General features: G+C 44.8%; 1 protein-coding gene across 3 annotated transcripts in view; it reads right to left on the reverse strand.

Annotated features, from left to right (window-relative positions):
• The window catches only part of KIF6 (kinesin family member 6), a 375342-nt gene that overhangs the window by 71852 nt on the left and 278401 nt on the right, over positions 1-25089 (reverse strand). For all 3 annotated transcript variants that reach the window (XM_025382856.1, XM_025382857.1, XM_025382858.1), the window contains 2 exons: positions 22524-22632; positions 11443-11498 (listed from right to left, as the gene is read on the reverse strand). In XM_025382856.1, the coding sequence (XP_025238641.1) occupies positions 11443-11498; positions 22524-22632 (165 nt within the window). The remainder of the gene's footprint in view (positions 1-11442; positions 11499-22523; positions 22633-25089) is intronic.

Below are 25089 nucleotides of genomic sequence, written 5' to 3' on the forward strand. Positions count from 1 at the left end.
TAATAGTAGTTACATAGTTTATTTCACCATAAAAAATGGTGAGTTTCTCATTTAACATACTCACTATTAAATGAGAAAAGCAAGGGGCAGAATGATACTTTATGGTCCCATTTATGCAACAAAACAAGATATCTTTGTGCATAGGTACCTCTCTCTCTCTCTCTCTCTCTCTCTCTCTCTCTCTCCCCCCCCCCCCAAATGTGCAGAAGAGGATGGAAGGAGAAAAATAAAATTATTGAAAGTGCCTACTCTTCTCTGGGGCAGGGACATGATTGGTAGTAGGTGAGAGAAAGTGTGTGGGCTGCTTACATTTTGCTATGTATATTAATGTATTGCTCGAACTATGGCAAAATATACCCATGAATCACTTATGCAGTTAAAAAGAGACAAAACCCACCACCCCCATGAATCTATGACTTTCTGAACTCCAGATTAAGGGAGAGACCCTAGGAAGGAAGGCCTGTCCTCCCTTGACTAACTTAGTCCTCTTCCCATTAACCTCTCTGCCTCTTTCCTTTATTGTCAGCTCCATCCCTTACTAGCTGTGTATTACTGAGCAATCTTCATAAGTTTCCGTTTCTTCATCTATAGTAAGGATATTATAAGTACCTCTATCAAAGTTAGCTATTATTACGGTGACGGGGACTCTACTTCTTTGACTCTTGCTGGCCTATATTCTGTGCTTAGATACACAATCGCTGGCAATGGGCTTCTCTGTTTGCCGCCAGTCCTTTCAGGAAATGCTATCTCTGTCCAAGCATTGACACCTGACTTTGGGAAGTCCCCATGGCACTCCTAGTTGTCCTGTCCCTGGCCACCCTTTTGGCCTTGTTCAGGTAGCTGCCAGGGTCCTGCTGTTACTAGTTTGCCTCCGAAACTACCTGGGCTGGGCTTTTGGTTCATGAGATGCCTGATCAGTGACATAGCCTAGATGTGCTTGGGAGCACATCTGTTTTTTCAGTGTTGCCCAGTAGCAGTCATCTACCTGCCAGAAGGTGAGTGCTGAGTCCCTGAGGATGGACAAGTGTCTGCGCGGTGTTTCATTATCTCCTCTGAAGGTCTGTGCTTTAACAAACAGCTTGATGTAGAGCTGCTCATGCATACTTTTAGGCTGACTTCAATAAGTTCTGGTGCAGGCTATGTGTTAGAGAATCAGTCTGGTCCACAGGATCATGCTACCACATGAAGCCAGCACCAAACTGAGGCCATCTCCATGCTGAGTGGAATGGCGGCTGCGAGGAGGGCTATTCCCACCCTTGTGTGTTGTGCTTTTGGAGGCTGTCGGTGGATTTCAGCAGGGGGACTCATCAGTGTTTCCAGAGTAGTTGACAAGAGACACAGCAAACTTCTGCTATTTGCAGGTATTCTCTGTTCAGCATCACTGACAAAACCCTCTTCCCTACCTCTGTCCCAGCTGTAAGTGTTCATCCTTCTAATCAATATAAGACAATAAAACACACTTTTCCTTCTTAGAAGTGAAACAACAAATTACCAGCTCTCTGCCCTGGGTAAATCAGTCAGTGGAGCACAGTTCCTGCTGGTGCATTTAAAGAGAGTCTCCTTCCCTTCAGAGAGTGCTGAGAGGGCCTCAGCCTGGAGGGACCACCCACTTACCGATATGCCCCTGTGGCTCTGCATCCAGGAGCTTCCTGGTTTACATAAAGCTGCCACTTTTCTGCAGGGTTATTCTGATATCTAGATGATCATATCTGCTGGCAAAGTTATTTCTGAAATCCTTGAATGAAAATTATCATGTCAAGAATGTACATTACTGCTACGATGAGATTTAGAATGCATCAGCTGCCTTCTGAAAATCTGAAATGACTCTCCTATAAGGGAAAGAAATGTCATTTAAAGGCATTTCATTAAAATGAAATAGGCGTTGAGAAAATTGGTTATTTGAAAAAGATTCAACTTATGAGCCTCAGCTTACATACCATATTCTACAATAAATCCTAAATGAATTGAGTGTGAAAAATTGAACAATATAAAAAACCCTATAAGTAAATTTAGGAAGGTATTAAACAGATCCCTGACAATGAACAACCTACCATTATTATTATTACATTGACCATTTCTAAGTATGAAAGCAATGGAGGAACTCATAAAAGATCAATGGATTTGACTGTATGAAAAATAATAATGTACTGTAAATTATAATGTACCTTACTAGTCACTATTATTACTGGTAAAACAAAGGGGAAATAGTGAGTTGCTTCTTTGAGAACCTGGAAATTAAGGAATTGATGTCACCTAATAAGAGTTGAACTAGCAAAAAATCTTCACACAGCTCTCCCTGAGATAAAACCAAGAGCATATGTCATATCCATCATTGTGCCTGTCCTACCCATACCCTTTTTAAAAGAGAGAGCTTCCTCCCCTTTGCTGTCTAGGCGGCCACTTTCTGACACACAAGACCTCTTTTCCTCCCTGGTCACAGTTTCCTGGACCAGAGGTGGGTTCCTGACCCCAAAGCAGCACATGCTTAAGCCTGCCAGCAGCTACTGTCCTAAAGGCCTAGAAAACACAAATTGGTCCAGTCAAATTCTCTTTCTCATACCTTTGAGCTAAGAAATAAGCAGACAATTAGCTCATTAGCCTTAGAGACTGAATATCAAAGGATATTTTCAGGTACGGCTAGGACCAGGGAAGACCAAAGCCATGAGGAAGCGGGACTATGGTCAGCAGGGCCAGCCGGTTACAAGAGCAGACAGACACAGAGGGAGCCAGAGGCACTGAGGGAGGCATGGAGGCAGAGCGCTGGGCTCTAAGGCCACCTTGGGTCCTCTTGGCTCTCCAGGTCCTGGTTCCAGCTCCTATTACAGCTTGGAGGGGCCTCAGATCTTATGATCATATCTTAATGAGATTCTGGTCATCACCACGCATGTAACCTAACCCTGAGCTAGCTCAATCAGGTTTATATTTCTAAAATCAAAACAGCCAAACTAGAAGTCATTGCTTCTGTGACCCCAAATCCTATGCAAAGTGACTTGCGGTTCATCCTGGAGAGGTAGGAGTGGGATATAATTATGGTTTAGCAAGAAGAAGCCTCACAAATGGTGCTTTATCGTATCTTGTGAAAGAGGTATTGTGTGCAGAAGGAGGCTGGTCAGGCTGGAGAACAGATGAGTCAGGTTGGCAATGGTGAATGCGCACTGTCCAGAGAAGGCAGGGACTGGACCAAGGCCTATCACTGCTGCAGGAATGTTCACTGCTGTGGGCAATGGAAGCCTTCTGAGGCTTAATTGTGACCATGGGAACCTCTCTCTCCAAACTCTTTACTTCTCTTTGTTTTCATTCCCTTTGCACTTGGAGAGGCCCACTTATCAGCCTTTCAACAACTAATATAGCTTGTTTCCTGAGAGGAGGTGCCGTGGATAGAGGTGGTTTGAAAGTTCCTATCTGTAAAAGAACATCCACCATGGTAAATACATAAATTGCCTCTCTGATTTGCAGTCCATTCAACTGGCATGGGTCAGCCTTCCTCCGTCCTCCTAGCCAGGTCTCGGACCTTGGTTCACTCACTAAGGTAAGACTACTCTTGGGAGGTAGCCATCCATCTCTTTTTGGTGGCATTCCAACCAAATCATTGCTTCCTTCTCTCTATATGGTAATTATTAGTGTTCAATCTTGCTAGTGAATGTACACTACAGCCCTCCAACTTGCTTCAAATCATTTTTTTTTTGTTTGATCTCTAAACTTTGACAGCAAAACATTCAATTTCATGGAGATATCAGACATACTGGTTATGGGTTGTTACTCAGCTAACTTCATGTCTTGGAATATTTTGCAATTTCAGTGACACCTGAACTGTTACAGAGAGACCTTAATGAGTCATCTTTGCTCTTTTCATCTCTAGATACCTGAGTCGTCTCAGAAAGATGCTTTTGTGTCTTGCTTTTCAAAAGTCCCATGATCTCTATCATTTAATTACCTTCTTGTCAAAATGTTCTTTCACATGATCAAATAAATTTTCAATACAATTGCGAATTATTTCTTACTTTTTTGAATCTCTTTAAAGCTGAATTATAATTTATCGGTCTCTCTGTATATCATCAAGTAATATACCGTTGGTTCTCTTACAACCATGTTTCTTTAACAGGAATTACCTCATATTCTATTGGTTAACAGGGAAGTGATGTCAGTGTAATACACAATCTCATTTGTTCACATAGGATTTTCTCCTCGTATGTTAAAATTTTGCACCACCAAGTTAAAGCAACTGAATACAAAGTAAGCTGGCAGAGCCGAGCCCAGGAAGCTGTGGAGAAATGCAGGACTGAACTGCAGCACCCTTCCCTCCACGTTCCTTTTCGTGGTCCAGTGTGGCTGTGTGCTGTCTCTTAAGGGGGGCTTATTGTGCTGCTCTCCCCCATCTCTGCGCGTGATGCTCATGTCTCCATCTCTCAGCAGCCTCAACCCCTCCTTAAATCCTCTTTTATCATGATAACCTTATTTTGGGAAAAAAAAGATCTGAAGTTTTAATAATAGATTGTGTTTCCTTATGTATTAGGAATTTATCATGTCGTTTATATCATTATTTTTAATAGGGTTGTAATTGGTTTTGTTAGAGTTAAAGTGGCATGGGTTCTGAGCGGTCTTCCCCAGTCTTAATTTTTCTATAACCCCTGATTTTTGAGCATGCCGTTTTGCATTTATTCCATTATAGCACCTATACTTAAATCCAGTTTTTAAGCTCCGCATTCACAGCTTTCTTTTTTCCGGGATAAATAAGTCTAACTGTTGTCTTTTCTCATAACAACTACTACCCATTGCTTTACAGATGTCTCTTATTTCAGGCCACAGATAAATTTCTGTAAGGTCTGCAGTAAACATAATTTTTGTGTGCTTAGCATTTCTTCCTGTGGAGAAAGATACCTGCTCTATTCCTTAAAAATTTTGTTCAGTTTATGTGGTGCAGGTGGGCTAAGCACCTGCCTGAGGAGTGAGGGCATGATCTAGGCCTAGTCAATCAGAGCGTTTCATTGCCCTGGATGTAGGGATTGGTTCAGAGGTGGGTACATGACTTAAGCCAGGTTGATCATTTGTCCCTCCAGTGACTTTGGTCAGTGTTGTTGGGCAAGGTCCCTTTCACTGAAGTTACGAATTCTAAAGAACATGTAAACTTGGAGTTTCCAGGGGCATCTTGCCACTAACTGGGGAGAGAGGCTATTAGACAACATAGTCAAGCAGCACTGAGACAAGGAGGGAGAGAAGAGAGGAGAGAGAGATGCATTTGAGGCTAGTTGTACTTCTTAGATTCCCCAGTTACCTATGACAACACATTTGCTTCTGTTCTTAGAGTCAAACACTGTAACCAATGCAAATTGGGTACAAAAAATTAACTGAAATTTTTGATAAATGTAATTTAAAAAATCAGACTAAATACTCTAGTGCACTAGCAGAGCTTGTTATTAAAAATAAATGTGGTGAATCATTTAATAAATCAAAAATTACTTTGTAACTTTTAAATCATCCCTTTACCTGCTTTTCTCTGAACCATTTCTATTCTTGTAGAGATCTGGAATCACTGAGGAAACACAGTATAATGTTGACATGGAAATGCTGGGTAGAGGGAAGGGATGACATCTTGGCTTTTATACTTCTTACTTTTGAGAATATAGTATTTTTTTTACTCTATGGTAACACATTTTTATTTTCTGGTCCCCAATGACTCCTATGACTGCCCTTAATCAGGCCTTCTCGAGTCCTTATTTGTGCTGGTTTTGGTACATAAGCATAAATATTTCATCATACCTATTGCTACTAAACCACATCTACGTTTATGCTTTGAATTCTCTTGTATTTTTTGAAGCATCAAAAATTGTATACAGCCTGAAAACTGGAATTGTATACAGCCTGAAAATACAACCCTTCCATCCTGTTCTCCAAACCACTGAAAATGATAGTTGAAACACATGTGGGACACCGAATCCTATCAGAGCTGCTGCAAGCCCATGGGGGACCTTTGTGCAAACTAGAAAAAGGTGTGTCTTCCTATGGGCAGATGCAATGCTGAGTGGCACGCGTGGGATGCAGAGCAAGGGCAGGCTGGACTTCAGCCCCACTCACTCCCACAACTGGGCCTCAATGTGCCAAAGATGGCCTGTCATTAATCACGCTACAAAGAGCCTTTTAATTTTGGGGGGCAATGCCCGAAGCTCCTGAGCTAGGGTCTAGTTTGAGCCTTTTGTTGGGAATATCATGTAGGATAAAGGCCAAAGAATGAGGGAAACTGAGTGACAACTGAGAGAAATTTAAACTCAGAAGACAATGTCAAAGTCAGGTAAATATGAATTTATGGAGATCATATATAGTATTAAAAAGTTCTGGAGTTGGACAGAAATTCTAGTTTGGCCGCTTACAAAGGCCACTTCACTGCAACTCATTAAAAAAAAAAATCTGACCGGGGCGGTGGCTCATGCCTGTAATCCCAATTAAATTACTTTAGGAGGCTGAGGCAGGTGGATTACGACATCAGGAGTTCAAGATCAGCCTGGCCAAGATGGTGAAACCCCGTCTTTACTAAAAATACAAAAAATTAGCCAGGTGTGGTGGTGTGCACCTGTAATCCCAGCTACCTGGGAGGCTGAGGCAGAGAATTGCTTGAACCCGGGAGGCGGAGGTTGCAGTGAGCCGAGATCGCCACCACTGTACTCCAGCCAGACAGAGCAAAACTCCATCTCAAAAAAAAACCAAAAAACAGTGAAAATACCATATTTCATAGAATCTAAGACGATGTCAACTAGAAGACCAATCCCCAATACATTTTTTAAATGTGAAAAAAAAAAAAAAAAAAAAAAAAGGCCAAATGGGCTGGTTAAATACATCCCGACAACACAGGTGTTAAGAGTGTAAAAACTGTGTCTCTTAGAATCTGTGACATATATGGTAATACCCACCTTACAGGTGTGTCTCCTCCCTATGAGGATTAAATGAGATAACATAGGTTAAGTTCTCAGCCCAGCCTGGAGTGAAGCGCTCAATAAATGCTGAAAGCTGCTGTTATTGCTGGTGTTGTCCTTGTATGGAGCTGGCAACAAATAGTAACAAAAGGATATACTTGATCTGGGTCATCATAATCTAGCAAAACAGCCTGGATGTTGTCTTTTCCTTACTCCAGGATAAGTTACAAGAAGCAGACACGCAGGAGGTAGGTCCAAAAGTAAACCTCCAATGAAGCTTAAGTACAGAACATGCACAGAACTGACAAATAGCAAAAACCGTCTGGTTTATTCTGCCGACGGAGACCCAGATCTGAGAAATGATTTTCCCAAATCCTAAATGTACAAGAGAAACATTTTTTAACAGGGCATTAGTCAAATGGTGGGTTGGGGGGGTTCTTTGAATTTGGAGTAGGGGGAAAAAAACTTCCAGAATGTTTTGTTAGCTTTTCTAGTATTTGTTTTTCTTTTTCTTTGCCGCTCACTAACGGCTTCTTCTATTACATTCCCCGTGATTTTTGAATTGATTGCTGAGTGCCTCACTAGTGAAAACCCGCTGTGCAGCCTCCTGTGATGTGAGTTTTCATTTAGGCCTGGAGGGGTCTGTGGAGGGATGAAGAGGTGCCAAGAGGTGTCAGTCAGGCTCTTTTACCTGCCTGCAAGGCAGCTGTTTCAGGACTAGTCTGGAGACGGCCTTAAGCCAGTGAACAGCCATTCATTGTCCTTTGTTGCCAAAGACAATGCTGCCAGTGGGAGAACAGTGATGTAAAAAACCTAATGCCTGGATTCTAGTAAGCAAAAACATGCCTGGCTTATGCCATCGCCTCTAAAGCAGTCTACTTCTTTTCTCAGTTTGGGCTCAGTGGCATTTTTAGAGACATGACAGATGGAAGCAGGGTGTAAATGAACGTGTGCAAAACCCCAGCCCATGTGAAGAAAAGCAGCCTAATGATCTTGTATATAGAACAGGTAGATACCATAAAAATGGCTCTCCGACAGAAACACAGACTCTTATTATTTTTCAAGGAGATTTTAAATTGGTTACTTTTCCCATTTCTTATTTCAACTTATTTCAACATCAGGATTGATGTAAATGGTGCCTAGAGAAAGACAAAAAGGAGTTTGTAGCAAGAGTTTATCTACTAGTTGGGTTGGCTTCTTTTAAGAAAAGGAAATTATATGGAAGTTCCGACTGACTGATGATGCCATATAAAAATTAGATATTATACAGTCACTACTAAATTGATAGCCTTTAGGGAGTTTTGAGAAGGAAGGCAGCTCAAGATGCAGCTGTGGATCACAATGTCAGAGAAAAAACAAACTACCTGAGGAGACAGTGGCAACCTGAACTTTAAACATGTGGGCTGACTGGTTTGCAGTTCACAAATACAGCTTTTGTTTCTTCTCCGCAGCCCAATTACATGTGTGCCCCTTGGCATCTTAATCTTGCCTCGGGGTCCAGAGGCAGGATGTGGCCCAGTTTGGGAGTGGAGCTGAGTCACCATCCTGTGCAGACAGGGCAAATTCATGCCATGCTCCTGCCTCCTGCCTCCTAGACTCACTGAAAGGCTCCTTGGGGACTGCAAATTCCGTTTGATTTCATTTCTCCCTAAGCAAAATGCACTCACTCTATCCTAAATTTCCAGAAACTAGTGTCCTTCAGGGTTGCCTCGGAAATTTTAAATGTGTGTACAAGTTCCACCTTCCTCCTCCTTAGTCCTAATCTGGTGTCTGAGATGTCGTGACGGCAGGCTACTCCCTTAGATCAAGCACCGTGAGGCCTTATTCAGTAATGTGGCTGAGTCTCAATGACCCACTCACCCGGGCCCCTTGGATCAGAGCACAATTTGAAAGACAGGTGGCCAGGAGATGGGTCGTACTTCGGTATTTGCATAAAGTGAAGTGAAGACTGGCATTGGCTTTTTAGGCATCACTTAATTAACTATGTTCTTGGTAGCAGTGGAAGCTTGAATCTCAATACTGATGTGAGTTCTACTTGTTATTTTCTGGAAAAAACAAAAGTTTGCTTGTCCAGATCTTCTCCTAGCATATCTGGACCCTCTGAGTATGAATTATAAGCGGACATCCTCTCTGGGCAGATCAGTGACAGCCCTCACTTGGTTGGCCCTTGGATCTTGGGCAGGAAATACCTGTGCAGCTTTTAAGGCAGCTCCCAACCTGCCTGATCTTCAGAATGTGGCAAATTTGCTCCACCAACATACATGGTTGCACCACAGTTATGGGGAATTTGTAGTTATTTCCATTGTACTTAGAGTGAAAAACTAAGTATATTAGTATAGTCCATTGGTGCCTTCCATCATTAGTCTATTTCATTAATGTTGGAATGGTTTTATTTTGGTTTACAGAGTAAGATTTTTTTAAGAGCAAAACTTTGTATTATTTCTTAGGGAGAAGCAGTTTATAAAAGGTCTCTCTTATCCCTCCAAGGATGAAAACAGACCACTGAGTTCCTTGAGGTTAAGAGGATGCTGACGAATTGGCCCCGGCTTCACTGAAGTCAGCTTCCTCTTTCCCCTCCTCCTCCCCTTCAAGCCAGGTAGACTATCACTGCCCACTGTCTGGGACTGGGCTGCCCCTCACCGAGTGTCTGCCTTCCTGCCTGAAGGAGATCAGCCTAGAATCAATTTCCTTATTGGTTTGGGTGACTGGACGCTCTGAGAATCAGATAAGCTATGGATGGACATTATCTTCAGAAAAATACAAACATTCCTAACTTCCAGTTTTTCTCATGCAGTTTTAGTATGTTCAGGAATCCAGGTCAAGAAAGGGGTTTGAAATCTGTTTTTGTGCTAGCGATCTGGCAGTCTGATGACCTTGCAGGACCCCCGTCTTAGGATAATAATTTGGTGCATAAAGTAAAATACACAGGCTTTTAAGATAAACCAATTATATTGAAATAGTTATCAAAATTGTAAAACCTTTTGTAATACAGAAATCTGTATGTGCTTTTATGTCAATGTATTAAATAAAAAGATCTAATGGTGAGTCTAATAACCACTGTAATTTTGTACTGATGAGCACAAAAGATACTTTACAACGTCTGCCCCTCTGTGATGTGACATGAAAGCCTCTGTGACTTCCACTGGGTTCATCATTGAAGTGGTGCTAAATTTCAGTTAGAGGTTAGTAAAAATAGAGGGGCATTTCTCTCCTATCAAGATGCTGGACCTTAGGTCAAGAACCCCTGAGACACAAGGATTCTGAGTGTGGCTTGTTGGGTGTGGCTCTGGGTCTGGCTGCCTCAGCCCCTTCTGTCTCAGGCCACAGGGGTGACTGTGGGGCTCCTGTTTACCGACTGAGACAAACTGAGCCTATCGTGATTTTTATATTCTGTTAGAAAAATTAAAGGGGGCACTCACAGTGGCTTCTGTCCTGTCCTCACTTGTAGGGGGAGAAAAGGGGGTAGTAAGAGAGATCAGCGGGCCAGTTGTGAGCCAGGAACTGCTGCCTTCTCCAGCACAGAGGTGAGGCCCAGGGATCCCCTCTGTGAAGCTACCCTGGGCCTGGGAGATGGGTCTCTGTGGTGTCTTTTAGTTTGGGATGAAAAAAACACAGTCCTCTTACTTTAAAAAGGATTTGAGGCTGGGTGTGGTGGCTCACCACCTGTCATCCCAGCACTTCGGGAGGCTGAGGTGGGTGGATCACTTGAGGTCAGGAGTTCGAGACCAGCCTAGCCAACGTGGTGAAACCCCATCTCTACTAAAATCACAAAAATTGGCTGGGCATGATGGCATGCACCTGTAGTCCCAGTTACATGGGAAGCTGAGGCAGGAGAATTGCTTGAACCTGGGAGGTGGAGGTTGCAGTGAGCTGAGATCATGCCACTGCACTCCAGCCTGGGCAACAGAGTGAGACTCTGTCTTAAAACAAACAAACAAAAAACAAACAAAAACCACAAATGAACAACAACAACAACAACAAAACCATGAGAATTCAAGGCACTGAGTTGCCTCTTGCCTTAATTTCACCTTCGGTACTCACCTAAGTGGGGAGCCCTCTGTGGCAGCCTCCACCCTGGGAAGTCATGATGGCTTGTTTTTGCTTCTTATCCTCCCACCGGCTTACTGAATGATGCTAACATATCGCACCTCTGCCAAAAATGCTAAGTAGAAGCTTTGGGAGGTATAAGAGTGTTTCACCATACTTGAAATACGAAATGGCGTCTCACTGTAACCGTGAAGTTATGATTAGCTGAGCTACTGCTGAAAACACCAGGGAAAAGCACAACTCTCTGATTGGGATGCTGGAGCTCAGGTCCGTCTGAGGATGAAAAGTTCAAGTTCTAGACAAAAGAAAGTGCTTTTCCTGCTGGGTGACGGGAGGAATCACACACTTCCTAGGGAAGCCTCTCAAAGCAGCTTCCTTGGCAGGGGCTCTCCTGAAACTGGGCTTCATGGCCATTTGGAGGCACATCATGACCTGATTTTCACCAGGAAAATGGTTTCTGAAAGAGGCTCACAGAATATCATCTGCTTACCAATTTTACTTCTTGCTTCATTTATGCTTTCTCCCAGGGCCTTGGCTTCAGAAAATCTGGAGGGGAAAAAAAATGAAAATTGTAGTTTTTCTGTTCATCCTACATGATATTTTAAAAATAATAGATTTCGGAGAGGCCATTAAAATATGATGAAACTTTATTGAAAGACACAAAAGAAAAATCTAAAGAAGTAAAATATGTTAGGCTTAAAAATAGAGAGAAAATTGGTATTAATGATAGGTATTGTTAATTTTTACTCTATCCAGCACAGGATCTGTATTCTCATATTCTCTCACTTATGGCTTTTAATTTACCTGGTTCCATGATGTAAGGGTATCAGAGTAAAGCCTGGCTGTAAGGTTTCTGTTCTGCGTTCTATTGATTATGATACCAAGATCTTATAACCAAAGAATATATACTTAAATAACTTTTTTCTGATTATCAAATAATATATCAGAGGTTGTAAAACTATGGCTGGTTATGAGACAAATCCGGCCTGCTGCCTGTTTCTGTAAATAAAGTCGTCCTGGAACACCGCCACCTCTATTCACTGGCGCATTGTCTGTGGCTGCTTTCATGCTACAAGAGAGAGTCGACTAGATGTGATGGAGACTGCGCGGCCTACGACACTGAAAATATCTTCGACCTGGCCCTTTATAAAAGAAATTTGCTGATTCCTGTTATGTACCATTATTAAACCAGATTTTGAAAATATAAAAACAAGAAAAAATTTCCCAAGTACTCCTCTACCCAGAAATAAGCACATGTGATACACGTATCCACCCAGTCTTCTATAGAGCCAGTATTTATAGGGTTGGGATCATACTGCAGGTATGATTTTGTGCCCTGATTTTTTTTTTTTTCACTTAGAAGTCCTTCCCTATATTATGAGACGCTTACCTTTGATGGCTGCATGCTAGTCTACCAGATTGTTGTGCTAATGTTTAGTGAGTGATTCCTTTATGTTTCTGGCCTATGTTTATGAGACACCCACGATGAGCCAACTATGTGCTAGAGAAGCAGACAGGACATGGCCTAAGTGAGAACATGTAGTTCAGTCCCTATACATAGTGGGCCCTCATGAAATGTTAGTTGCTTTCCCTCCTCTCCTTTCTGCCATGAAGTTAAAGAGACAACTGAAAGCCTATGAAAGCAAGCACCTAATATATGGCCGAATTAAATGACTGTGCTTTGGAGGGTGCTAGTCATGCCATTAGAGTTTGACTAGGGAGTGACCTGTCCATGAGTGAGTGGGGAGCCGTCAGGAAAGCTTCACGTACAAGGTGGGAGTGACCTGGGTTTTGTGGATCCAGAGGAGTTTTTAGAAAATGTTTTATTATGAAAATTTCCAAATATACACAAAATAGAATAGGAGAATGAATCCTAACATACCCAGCATCATATTTTATTAATTGTCCAGTTTTATTTCAACTATTTCCCCTCCTGCCTCTTCTCTTCTCACTTCCCCCTCTCTAATATCCCAGCAAATCCCAGATATCCTATTGTTTTATCCTTGAGAACTTTAGTTGCCTGGGATTGTGTTGGAGGAAGTGAGCAGAGGAGGGCATTCCAGGCAGGGGAACAACATAAGCAAAGGCCAGAGTGCCACGACTGCTCTGTGTTGGATGGAAAAGAAGTGTGAATTATGTCATTGCTATTTTCCAAATCTGTCTGCTTGGCCTGGGACTGCAGACAGGAGGTTTTCAGGGAAGGGGACTAAACTTTTTCTCAATGTTAGCTTCTTGGGACTCCGCCCCTGGCTCCCTTATTAAGGCTGGTCATGCTCATCGTACATTATGTATGTCCTGTCCTCAGCGATGGCCTGTCACCTTCCAGGGAGAAGTACAGTTCCACTTGATGCAATTCAGACATTTACACGATGCACAGGTCACCGTGCTGGGCTCTATGGGCTCACATGGCCTCTGCTGCTGGGCAGGGATAAGGTGACATTTGCTGCAGGCCATTCAGAAGATGAGGACCATCTTCAACCCTCCACTCTGCCAAGGGAGGGCCTATGACCATTTCATCACTGTTCTGTCCATCCCTAGTACATCACTGTTCTGTCCATCCCTAGTACCTAGGATTTATAGGATCTGACAGTCACACATTGCTCAATGAGTGACTCCTCCCATTTCCTATTCCATAGATGTCTAGAAGCTTTAGACGCTTTGGAATAAGGAAAATACAAGAGCAAGGGTGCAAAACTGCTGAAATTCACACCAGTGCTAGAGGAAACCAGAGTACAGATAGAAAAGGAAGATAACACAAGCAGAAGAGGGACTTTCCACTGCAGAGAGAAGCCCTGACAGATCTGGGATGGAGTTCCCCAGCCTTGGCGGTGCCCAGATGTGTCTGGGGGGCCTGGCAGAGGGAGCCGCTGAGTGCCGTGGTCAGCTCTCTCCAAAGAGCCGCACTGCTCCAGAGCTGGCAGCAACTGTGGGGAAAGCCACGAGCTGTTCCTCTCTTGCTGTTGCAGCCCAGTCCTGAGCTAAAAAGGGCTTTCCCACTGGAGAGGTGTGGTCTGAGGGCTGTGCAGTCTTCATGAGACCATTTTCCCGTCACTCTGGAAGTTGTCACCACTCCAGGCCACCCCACCCACATGTGTTCCTGATCCCTGGTTGTCAAGACAAACTCTGAAAGGCCCAACCCTGAGTGTGGAGAGGGAAAGAGCAAGTGTCAAGGGAGGTAGGAGAGATGAGAAGGCTAAAGACTCGGTTAGGAAAGATGCGAGAAAGAGGGTGACCCCATCAGTGCTGCCACGTGCTTCCTGGCCCACCTGCATCTCCACGCCTCTCCAGCCAGCCCCAGTCTCCCTCCCTCCTCACTTGCTCCCTTTCCTCCTGCCCCTCTGTCTGAATTCTGCTCACCTAAACTTCACCAGGGGGAGTTTCCTGCCTCCTGATTTTCTAAAAGCACATCCTCATCCATGAGATGGCCAGAAGCCAACTTCTGGCCAAGGGGACATTGCACCCCTGAACAATATCCTAAGGTGCTGCTCACTGCTGAGGAGATGTGGCCTATGGTGATGAGGCTGCACCTTGAGGAGGGGCAGAGAGGTTGTGTAGCTCAGCCAGGACCACTGACGACCGCCCGAGGGTTTCTTTCTACTGGTGCCAAAGCATTCCTATTAGGGCAGCATTAGTTGTGTGGCTGACTTTGGGGAATGGAAGGTAGCTGGGTGCAGTTCCAGTGTGGATGCAGGCAGGCTGCTGTGTCACCTGCACACAAAGTCCTGTGCAGGGGCAGGGGCTGGACTTGGAAGGGAGAAGGAATGCAATGCTCTGGTGTTCTACTAGCGTGGCTTCCCGCAACACCCGGCCTCCTCCTTTATGGCTCCCACTGTGTGCCAGGCAGGTACTCACAGACCCCGGGGAAATGCTCCGTCATTGGCTTCCAAGAGCCTGGCTCTTCTGTCTTTTTCCCCCTCTCTCTGGCACCTCCTTCTCAGTCTCCTTTGCTGACGTGTTCTGCAGCCTGTTCCTTGAATGCCGATAATCCACAGGATTTGGTCCTAGGCCCACTCCTCACTTTCCCTACTCCCTATCGGCATTCCCTTTATGCCAGCGTGTCCTTGGCTATCTCAACGGACATCTCTCAAATTTCCATCTCAGCCCTGCTTTAGTTCCTGACTCAGGTATCCAACAGCCTGTTTGATACCTTGAAGATAATTAAAATCAACTGTACCCAAAGAGAACTAATCACCTGCCCTGAACACCTCCCCTGTTCTTCCTGTTGTTCCTGTCTCAATGCATGACACCATCACTTATGGATGGCTCATGTCAGTAACCCGCATGCCATCCTTTGCCCCTCATTCCATTAGCACCTTCCCTCAATCCTGGAGTTTCAGTCATTCTCCATCCTCGATAGCTACCAGAGCATTCCAGTTAGCTCCAACTGCCTGAGAGCCGAATGCTGGCATCTCTCTCCCAGATTATTGCAACCACTGCCTGCTCCTTCCCCTGCATTTACACTGCCTGTCCGCAGGCTAGTCCCCACACTTTAGCCTGAGTGATTCTTCTTAATGCAAACCTGGTCCTGTTACTCCCCTGCTCAAAACTCCCCAGTGCTTCCCAGTGACCTCGGGAGAAAGTCCAAATTCCCTAACAGAGTGAAGTAGACTCTTCATGCTCTGGCTCCTGCTGCCTTCTCCAGCTTCTTCTTTTCATCTCCCACAACCTTCCCAGGCTGGCCTGAATCTCAGTTTCATCAAGTGTCACACTGTCTCTCATCTTGGGGACGTCCCCTTTACTTGGAGCCTGTCTTTTCCCCTGGCTAATTTCTGCCTAACCCCTCAGTTTCCACAGTGATGTCTCCTCCTCTGGATAGCTCTCCAGGACTGTGCAGGTCTACAATGCGTGACACCCCCAGGTGCTCCCCAGCACCCTGCACTTCTGCCATCGTAGGCAGATGGCATACTATATGTGAATTGCCTGTTTACTTGTTTTCCTTTCAATACGGTAAGCTCCATGAGGAGAGGAACCACGTCTGCTTAATTCACTCTTATCTCTGGGGCTTAGAACAGGGGCTTGTACCTAGTAAGCATTCCATAAATATTTGTAGACTAAAAGAAGATAAGCATGTGAGCAAGTGTGTGTGCAAAGGCAACGTGTGCAAGTGAAGAGCACTGAATTGGAAGTCAGAGTAGGACCAAATGCCTACGTCACCTCTTAGCAGCTGGGTCTCAGGCTCTTCATTTCTAGGATTAGAAAGAGATGCCTGTCAGGGCTGGGTTGATGTGGAAAGAGCATGCATGCAAATGTGTTTTGTGTGTCATAAATTCATTATGACCATGGCCTGGCAGTGTAGGAACTCCCAGTAGGGAATGTGATGGACTGTGAGGGAATGTGTGTGGGAAGCAGTAACCACAGACAATAGTTTGTCTCAGCAAACCAAAGGATTAGAAGGGATCTCTGCAAGTCAATGGTCAAGGACACTCAAGATGGTTGCTGAGTTTCTCATCTTCAACGGGAATAAAAAGGATGGGGGAATTGAGGGAGAATCTGACGTTAAGTTCCAAGACCAGTTCCAGAAAGAATCCCATCCTGCTGTGGGTGTGTCCGGCGGAGATACTCATCATGACTGGGGAAGCAGCTGGCTCTGCCCCACACACCATTCACTAGGGATCATGGGCAGTGGCTGCTTTTACCCATGGGCCAAAGAGACGGACTGATGTTCATCAGCCACTCAGTCCCCATGAGCCTCTGCACCCAGATGCCCTGTCATGCCAGCTGAGATTGCTTCCTGAGGATGGTGGGCAAATATGTGTTTGAGGGCAAAGGGTTCCTACAACATCTTTCCTACTTTTCTTGTCTAGAACAACTAACTTAATATGTTACTTTTTCATAGCGTGAACATCCAATACCCTTCCCTGTCAGAGAGGAGGACAGAAGACTGGACCTATATTTTGCCATTTTTTTCCAACTTGTACCTTGTGCCCTGGCTGCCTCCACTTTACTGTGATGAAGATCCACCCTTTGTTCCCCTTATGCTTTTTAAAACATGCCAGTATTCCTTTTCTGTTTCATCTCTCCGGCTATGGCCTCCCTCTCTCGCCTCCAATTGATCAGCTCCTCCTCTGACCCTCCAGAAGCCTGCTGCGCCCTCCTGCTTCTCGGAAGCTGTAAGTCTTCTCCAGCCATTTTCTTGGCTGCCAAGATTTCTCAAAGTCAATTTCAATTTGTCATTCACAAACAAAAAAAGTGTTTTTTGAGTACCTGTTTTTTTTTTTTTTTTTTTGTGGCCAGCACTGCTTTTAAAATTGTGGAGAGGCTGAGAAGATTTTAATCTACTCTCTGCTCTCAGAGTTTATCATTTTAGTTCAGCAGAAAAGATGTAAATACAAAAGGAAGAAAGGGAAAAATCATAAAGGTTAAAATGAAAGTCTAATAGGGGCCAGGAAACTCCTCCTCGCCATGGGAGTTACCTCCTGATGGTGCCACATGGTTTCTCTCCGCCCTCGGTCCGGTTTTCCTGTTGGTTTTAGATGGCTGTTCGATTCTATGTCAGAAGGATCCAACTGAGTGAAGGGGTGCTTTGCTTTGTTTAGTTTACATTTTCAACACCTGCATTTCCAATAGCAGTTAAACTCCCCATTTATTTCTTCTTTTGTTATTGAATGGGACTCTGAGACTGACGGATTCAGTTTGTATGAAAAATCTGCCACAAAAGAAAGTTAGCTTGCAGAGCCTGGGCACTGGTATTTGCCAAGCATGGGGTTTCCAGCCTCTCTTCACATTATTGTATACTATAAGGATGAGTCATGCCTAGAAAATGTAGTGATTGTGAATTGCAATTGTCCTCTGCTGAAAAATCCGGCTTAAGAATTGGCTCACATGCTCTAGTTCACCAAAGGGCGAACATCCTATTCATGTGCCAACATCTTATTTCTCTTGTCACAGACAGGCAGCACAACTTCCTCGGACTGGGGACCAGAACTTAGAGATGCTAGAGATTCCCTGTGAGAGCAGCAAAGGGTGCAGGAAAAAGGGGAAGAAAAACCTTTCTATTAAGTAACATGGGGCTGAGTGCATTGGCTTACACCTGTAATCCCAGCACTTTGGGAGGCCCAGGGAGGGAGGAGGATCATTTGAGCCCAGGAGTTTGAGACCACCTTTGGCAACATAGAGGGACCTTATCTCTACAAAAAGTAAAATTAGTCAGGCATGGTGGCATGTATCTGTAGTCCCAGCTACTCAGGAGGCTGAGGCAGGAGGATCAGTTGAATCCAGGAGGTTGAGGCTGCAGTAAGCCTTGATCACATCACTGCACTCCAGCCTGGGCGACAGAGTGAGACTCTGTCTCTTCAAAAAAAGGTAACGTGGAATGAAGGGGATGGGGGAAACACTCACTGTCCCCTCCTGCAAATCTAAATCAATTCTTATACTCTGGGGTGGGGCTGAGAGAGTCAGAAGAGATTGTGGGTTACCAATAATCCCCGCATTTGTGCTTAGAACCTACTTGCTATGGGTTACAGAGGCTGAACTCATTCAAGGCTTTTGCGTGGGGGCAATTAGTTCCAGCCCCTATTTAGTGGCATTTTGCCAACATAATGTCCCAACACCAGCACGGTCAGACCACAGAATTAGTCTGACGTGAGAAGTTTGGGGTGAAATGGGAGTCCAGGCTGGTGGGTCCTGGTTGCTGAGGTCTATTAGGAAGCTGAGGCTTAGAGATGAGGCAGGAAGCCGTAACTGAATTTCACCCTGAGTCAACCCCCTCCAGTCTGTGTCTGTATTCCCAGAACTGCCCATCTTCTCACAGTTGGGCCACATGAGTCCTTCCTGTCACTAGATGGACTGGGAGCAAATGTGTGGAAGAGGCCGGGTTACTGGAAGAGCATTTCCTAAAGTAAGGGTGGCATGGAAGTGGCCCTATGAGCGTCTGTGAGGCCTTCCTTTGATGTCTGTTTTTGAAACCCTGCTTCTGCAGTTATTTGTTTTCATACAAGAACATTTTTCTTATTCCTCTTCCTTAAGGAGATATGAACATGTAACATCTAATAATTCAATACTCTCCATCAATGCAAATAACACCTCCAATCCTAAGAAAGGGGTAGGTTCTGGGTTACATCCCCTATACCAAATAGTCCTTTAATGGTTAGTACTACAGGAACATTAAACAGATTTGAAATTTTAAAAAAAATATGGGCCAGTTTCCTGACTTTTCATTTGATTTAAAAAGACGGATTTACTGCTGGGAAAACCTCTTTTCAGAGGAAAGCTTGTGTGAGTTTTATTAGTTCCCTTGCACTATGGCCACAAGGAAGATGGGATCATCGGTATTGCCAGCCCATTCTGCACACCTTAGGTATGTTTAAACTCAAAAGCACATTTGTCGTGTGGGTTGTCAGAACTCTACTGTACAGAGTTAAGTGAGCTCTATATTAGAAGGCTTTGGAAAACCACAACATCCTCATCCCACTCACCCCAGACCCCAATCCCTGCTGAAAATAGACCTAAACTCAGGTTACAAACCAGAACCAGAAACAATGCCAGCTTTAGAATAAGAAAGATGAAGTGCTATGTTCTCCCTAAGTCAGTGGTTCTTCGACTTGAGCATGTGTAAGAATCACTTGGTAATTTTTTTTTAACCTGTAGGGTTTGAGAGATTTTACCTTAGAGATTCTGGATCTCATGGTTTCTGGACACTGTCTAAGCCAGTGGTTTTCAAACCTACTTGCTACTGGAATCTGCTTTTTAAAAAGAGATGCTCAGCTTGCCCCTAATTTAATTAGAATATATGGGGAGTCAGGGCCAGGCTTTGGTAGCTTTTAAAAACTCTATGGGTTCTTTTAATATGAAGCCAGTTATGAGTTCCTTGTGCAAGCTAAGAAGCCTCCCGTATAGACATGGCTGAAGGCTCTTTGGAAGTCTTTTGGATGAGGCAGCTAGCTTGACATGCTTATCCTCAGACAGACAAGGTATCCTGCCCCAACACATCCAACTGGCCATATTAAAAATTCATGGCTTACAACATGGATAAGCATTAGAAGACTTGTGAAACCCTTGGATTTACAGGCTGAAATTTGTGCAGATGTGCATATGTCCCCCTTTCTAGGGAGACAGTCCTCAGCTTCACTGGATTCGCTTTATTTTCTCCCCTATCCCCTTGTTTTATTCATTTACTCATTAATTCCTTTTTATCCCCATGCCCTGCTCCCATTCTTGCAGGTAAAATATGCTAAAGTATATCTGGAACTCATAAAGTATACCAGGGACTCATAAAGTATACCTTTTTGCTAAAGTATATCTTTTTGTTTGCATGTTTTTCTTTGCTTTCTGTGGATCTATTTGTAATTAATCTGAATGATGTGCTCTTACTCAGGGCTATGCTTTTAAGATCTATGTTAATTGGTATGCATACATGTAATCCATGACTCCCACCTGCTGCATCCTGCTTCATGGGGCATCCGCATTATTCTGCCTGTCTACTTCCCCAGTGATGAATACTCAGCATATTTCCAACTCTCCTTGGCCATGAATAGCCAAGGTTGCTCACAGCAGCCCGGTGTATGTCCCCTTAAAAACCTGCATGAGAACTTCTTGGGAAATATACCCAGAAGAGGAATTGCTGGGTCACAGTGGGAAGCAAGTAGTTCTTTTGACTAGGAAGGGCTGGACTGCCCTCCATATACAGAACCATATACTCCCATTCCCTTCACTGGATTCCTGAATGAGCTGAGATCTGCCCTCTGGTAAAGTGTAGAAGCCAGGATGATAGTCTAGGCTGGGCCTTTGACCCTCATTGCAGTTTGCTTTTCTGTTTGCCTTTCTTTTTCCTTCTTCTGGGTCTACCTTCTTTCCCATTCCCTGTGGCTGCTGTGTTAAACCTTCATCACCACCCTCAAGTCTCCTATTCTACCGCAACTTCTTTTTCACAGAGAAAATGGAGGTTGTCTTTAATTTTCTCTCTCCTTTTCTCAGTGTGCCAATGTCAGCCCCATCTTGATTTATTTTTCCATTCTTGCTCCCTTCCAGGGCTAACCTCCACCGAGCTTTTATTCCCTACCTTCCTGTCTTCCAGGAGCCTTGCTGTCTCAGCTTTTCCTATTGTTTCTCTACCTCTCTCTTACCATTGGCTTATTCTGTGGTCTATAATATTAGCCAATTCTCTCCCATCCTGAAACCAACTTCCCTTCTACTTAAGCTACCTCTCTTCATTCTTTTTAAAAATGTTTTTCGGCCAGGCGCAGTGGCTCATGCCTGTAATCCCAGCACTTTGGGAGGCCAAGGTGGGCGGATCACGAGGTCAGCAGATCGAGATCATCCTGGCTAACATGGTGAAACCCCGTCTCTACTAAAACTACAAAAAAATTAGCTGGGCATGGTGGTGGGTGCCCGTAGTCCCAGCTACTCGGGAGGCTGAGGCAGGAGAATTGCTTGAACCTGGGAGGTGGAGGTTGCAGCGAGCCAAGAGCACACCACTGCACTCCAGGCTGGGCAACAGAGAAAGACTCCGTCTCAAAAAAAAAAAAAAAAAAAGTTTTTCATCTATCACCAACTTTTTAAATGCAATGACATTTCTTCTCACTCACTCCTCCATGCCTGGCAGTCCAGCCAATGGCCTTCTAGTTGCAAAATCTCTGTGCACTTCCCAGTTCCCTCCTGCTTATTTCTCTGTCGCATCTGACACTACTGGCAGTCTGCTTCTTCTTGGAGGTGGCTCTCCTCTTGACTTGGCTCTCAGGACATTATTTTCTCCTGGTTCACCCCCTCTTCTTTCTGCTTCTTCTCAGTCTCCATCATGGCCTCCTTTCCCTTATGGCTCCCCTCTTTAGGCCTCAGCACTCCCACATGTCCTCCTGAGAGCTCATCTACTTCTTAGGCCTCCTGAGTTGTCATATGATTCTCAAACCCGGATCTCATTTTAATTCAACAAGTAGTTCTTGAAAACTTACTGCGTGCTAGGATCCAGGGTCCCATGTGACATATGAGAGTTCACTCTTCTGAGCTCTAGACCCCTACATCTGATAGAGTTTGTTTGCTACAGTTTGAGGATATGTGTATACCTCACAGACTAGCTAAAATAAATTATATACCTCTGAGTAAGCTTCTTTTGAAGGGGTCCAGAACATAGCCCTGTCTGACAACATGTCAGCAGATAATCCTGGCTGCTCTGATTTTAGCCTGGAGAAGGCACCAAAGGTCTCTGGGTCACAAGATGTGCACATATTTTCTTTGACTAAGACAGGACTGCTCTCCAGAACAGCTGGAGTGCCTGCAGTTCTAAGAATATAATTTGGTCCATAGATTTTTTTCCCTCTCCTTTGGAACAGTAAGACATGGACAGAGTACAGGCTGATGAGAATGACCGTATGATGTGAGAATTGTAAATCATGTTGATACTGTCAGTAACAGACCCTGCCTTAAAGTTGCTTACCCCAATAGTACTGGGACAGTGAGGCTCACACATGAAGGAGAATTGTACCAGGCTGGACATAATTAAATGGGAAACTGAATAAACATTATGCCTTTCTTGTAATAGTTGAGTTGGGCAGATTAGGAAGGACAGAGTAAGCAAATCTCCCCTAGGCTGGCCTGGCCGAGCCTCGGAGGACCAGCTGCTCCCTGAGACAGCCTTACCTCTGTTTCAGAATCTGTTTGTTGTCATCGATGGTAACGCTGTCAGCGTGGTCCCTCTTGAAGATTTCAAAAGCCTCCTGGCGTCCTAAAGACATTTCCTCTCTCATTCCTGTTTGGAGACACAGGGAAATGGGCTCAGTCATGGCATCAGGATCCTATTAATTTCATTGTCACTTTAGTCAGACCACAAAACCAGCCCTGGCTCCAAGAGGCCCACAGCAGAGAGGCTCTGACCAGACAGGTGGCCCCAGGCTCTTCCAGCTGGCCACCAACCCGCCTAGGAGGCCCTTCCAGTGCCACCCGCTGCACCCCACAGGACTGTGCCTGCACAGCCATGTGACTCGTGGGGGGCGGGGTTTGGAACGCCTGCCTGCTCGGAGGAAATGAAAACCAGAACGCCAAGCCCTGGATTGCCGGGGACGTCTGCAAATGTATTTTCTTGCCATCGTTCAGTGCCACATTTCTCCCTGGTATGCCCTATTTTGTTTTTCTATTAAATTTCCAGGCATTCAGTTAAAGGAATTATAATCCAAACTGAAAGATAGCATCTAGAAAATTCTGCTCTTAGTCTCTGTGTAACAATTCATTCTTGTTTCCTGTGGTTAGTGAGGGGGTCTCTGCTTTTCTTCAGGAGCTAGGTTCTCAATCACAAGACCCATGAGCTGGCAATGGCAGGGGTCCCTAGGTCATCTCTAACTTCAATATCCTGTATCGCCTTTGCCAACCCTCACTGCTGGGCGCTGTTCAGAGTTTAACTTCTGGAGCCACGGTCAGTACAGCCAGGGCCAGGCTCTCTTCCTCACCACCTCCCGGAATGAGTGTCAGTGCAGATGTGTGCCTGGGACCCCTCAGTGAGAGCTGAATTTACCACTGGATTTTGGATGCATCTACAGAGCCATTTTTTTAAATGCTTCCACCCTTGTTTCCTTTGCTTGGGAGGCCTTTTCCCACGTTTTCCTCTAGTGACTCTATCTCCGTGGAGCTTTCGTCAAAGCCCAGGCAGAACAAACCCTCTTTCCACCATGTTACTTATCAATACGCCTATAACACCCACAGCCCAGTGGTGGACACTGTCACTTCACATGACAATCCTTTCTGGTGAAATGTAAGTTTCTCAGGGGGTAGAGATAATGGTTTTTTGTTTGTTTGTTTTGTGAATCCTTGTGTCTTGTTCAATGTCTGGCATTTAGAAGGTGCTCAGCATACATCTGTGAAACGAATCAGGTTGAGAATGAAGCTGGGTGGTGCCGAGCCTTGCTCTTGCTGTGGGAACACAGTCCGGGGTTAGTGAGGCTTACTCTGAGGCCAAGGGTTCTGCACAGGCTTTCATATGGGCCACATACCACATCTCCTCTTGCCTGGAAAAAACTCTCTGAGTCCCATCACCCATCCTAAGGGTGAGTAACTGGACTAGCCCATATGACACCAATTTAATGATTACTGTTGATAAAAATAGCCCCGTGAAGAATGTCTAAATGGTGAGGCACACAAAGACACCCCGCCCTTTTCCGATCAGAAGCAAATGGGGACGACTCGGCTTTGTCTCCACATCTGCCTTGCACACTCTAGAATTGAGTAGGCCTGGGAATCCGCTTATGTGAGATGCGGAAAGATGATCCCTGGTGCATGAGAGACATTGAGGGGCACGTTTCACCAGCAGAGCCCATCAGGAGCCAGCGGATTAATTCCATACCTCTCCCCTGTCCCGGTCTGCACCCAGTTCTAACAGTGCATGCCTTTTGCTACATAATAAAATAATAACAGACGGTAGAGGGCATGAGACTTTGGACTGGAGTTAGGGAAGAGAAAAGCTCCACAGAGACCACACTGGAACCTGCTTGTGGAATCCCCAAATTGCCTCCCGCAGGGGAGCTGATGAGCAGGCTTCCACCAACAGAGGTGTGGGGGTGGTAGGTGAAAGGGGTGTGGGGGTGGGGAGTGAAAGGCTGCTCAAAAAGCTGCAGGGAAGAAGAGTTCACAGCCTCTTCCCTCTCAGGCTCTGCTTTCTCTGCAGAGTTGACAGTGTGAACTGACAGCTGGGTGGAAAGGACCACGCCAGAGCCCGTGGCACTGTGGCGGCATCCACTCCTGGGAGAACCTACAAGGCACTGAGCAACCCACTGGGACTAACTATATTCCCAACAACCAACAACACAAAAGTAAATGACAATATGAAAACACGAAACAACATGAAATGCACCTTCCCTGAGGGCCTGGGCGGTGGGAGCAGAAAGGACATGGAGGGCACAGAGGAGACAAGCGCGGAAGTTTGGGATTATTGTGTACAGAGTCTTGAAGGACCTATTAAGAAATTCGGGGCCAGCAGCATAACATATTCTACATGCATTGCCAACTTTCAAAGACTGAAAATGAAGAAAGTACACATTATGGGAAAGTCACACTGGAGGGATTTAATACTCTTGATGACTTAAAAGGCACTTAGGGGTCCTGAAGTGCCAAGGGCTTATCATCAGAAACATAACATTGGCTTTCCTTCTATCACGGACAAAGTATTCTGGAGTTGGAGTTAGTTGATTGTGGTGACCACAGGTGAAGGACATCAGAA

This window comes from Theropithecus gelada, chromosome 4 (assembly GCF_003255815.1).
Source record: "Theropithecus gelada isolate Dixy chromosome 4, Tgel_1.0, whole genome shotgun sequence".
Taxonomy (NCBI): Eukaryota; Metazoa; Chordata; class Mammalia; order Primates; family Cercopithecidae; genus Theropithecus; species Theropithecus gelada.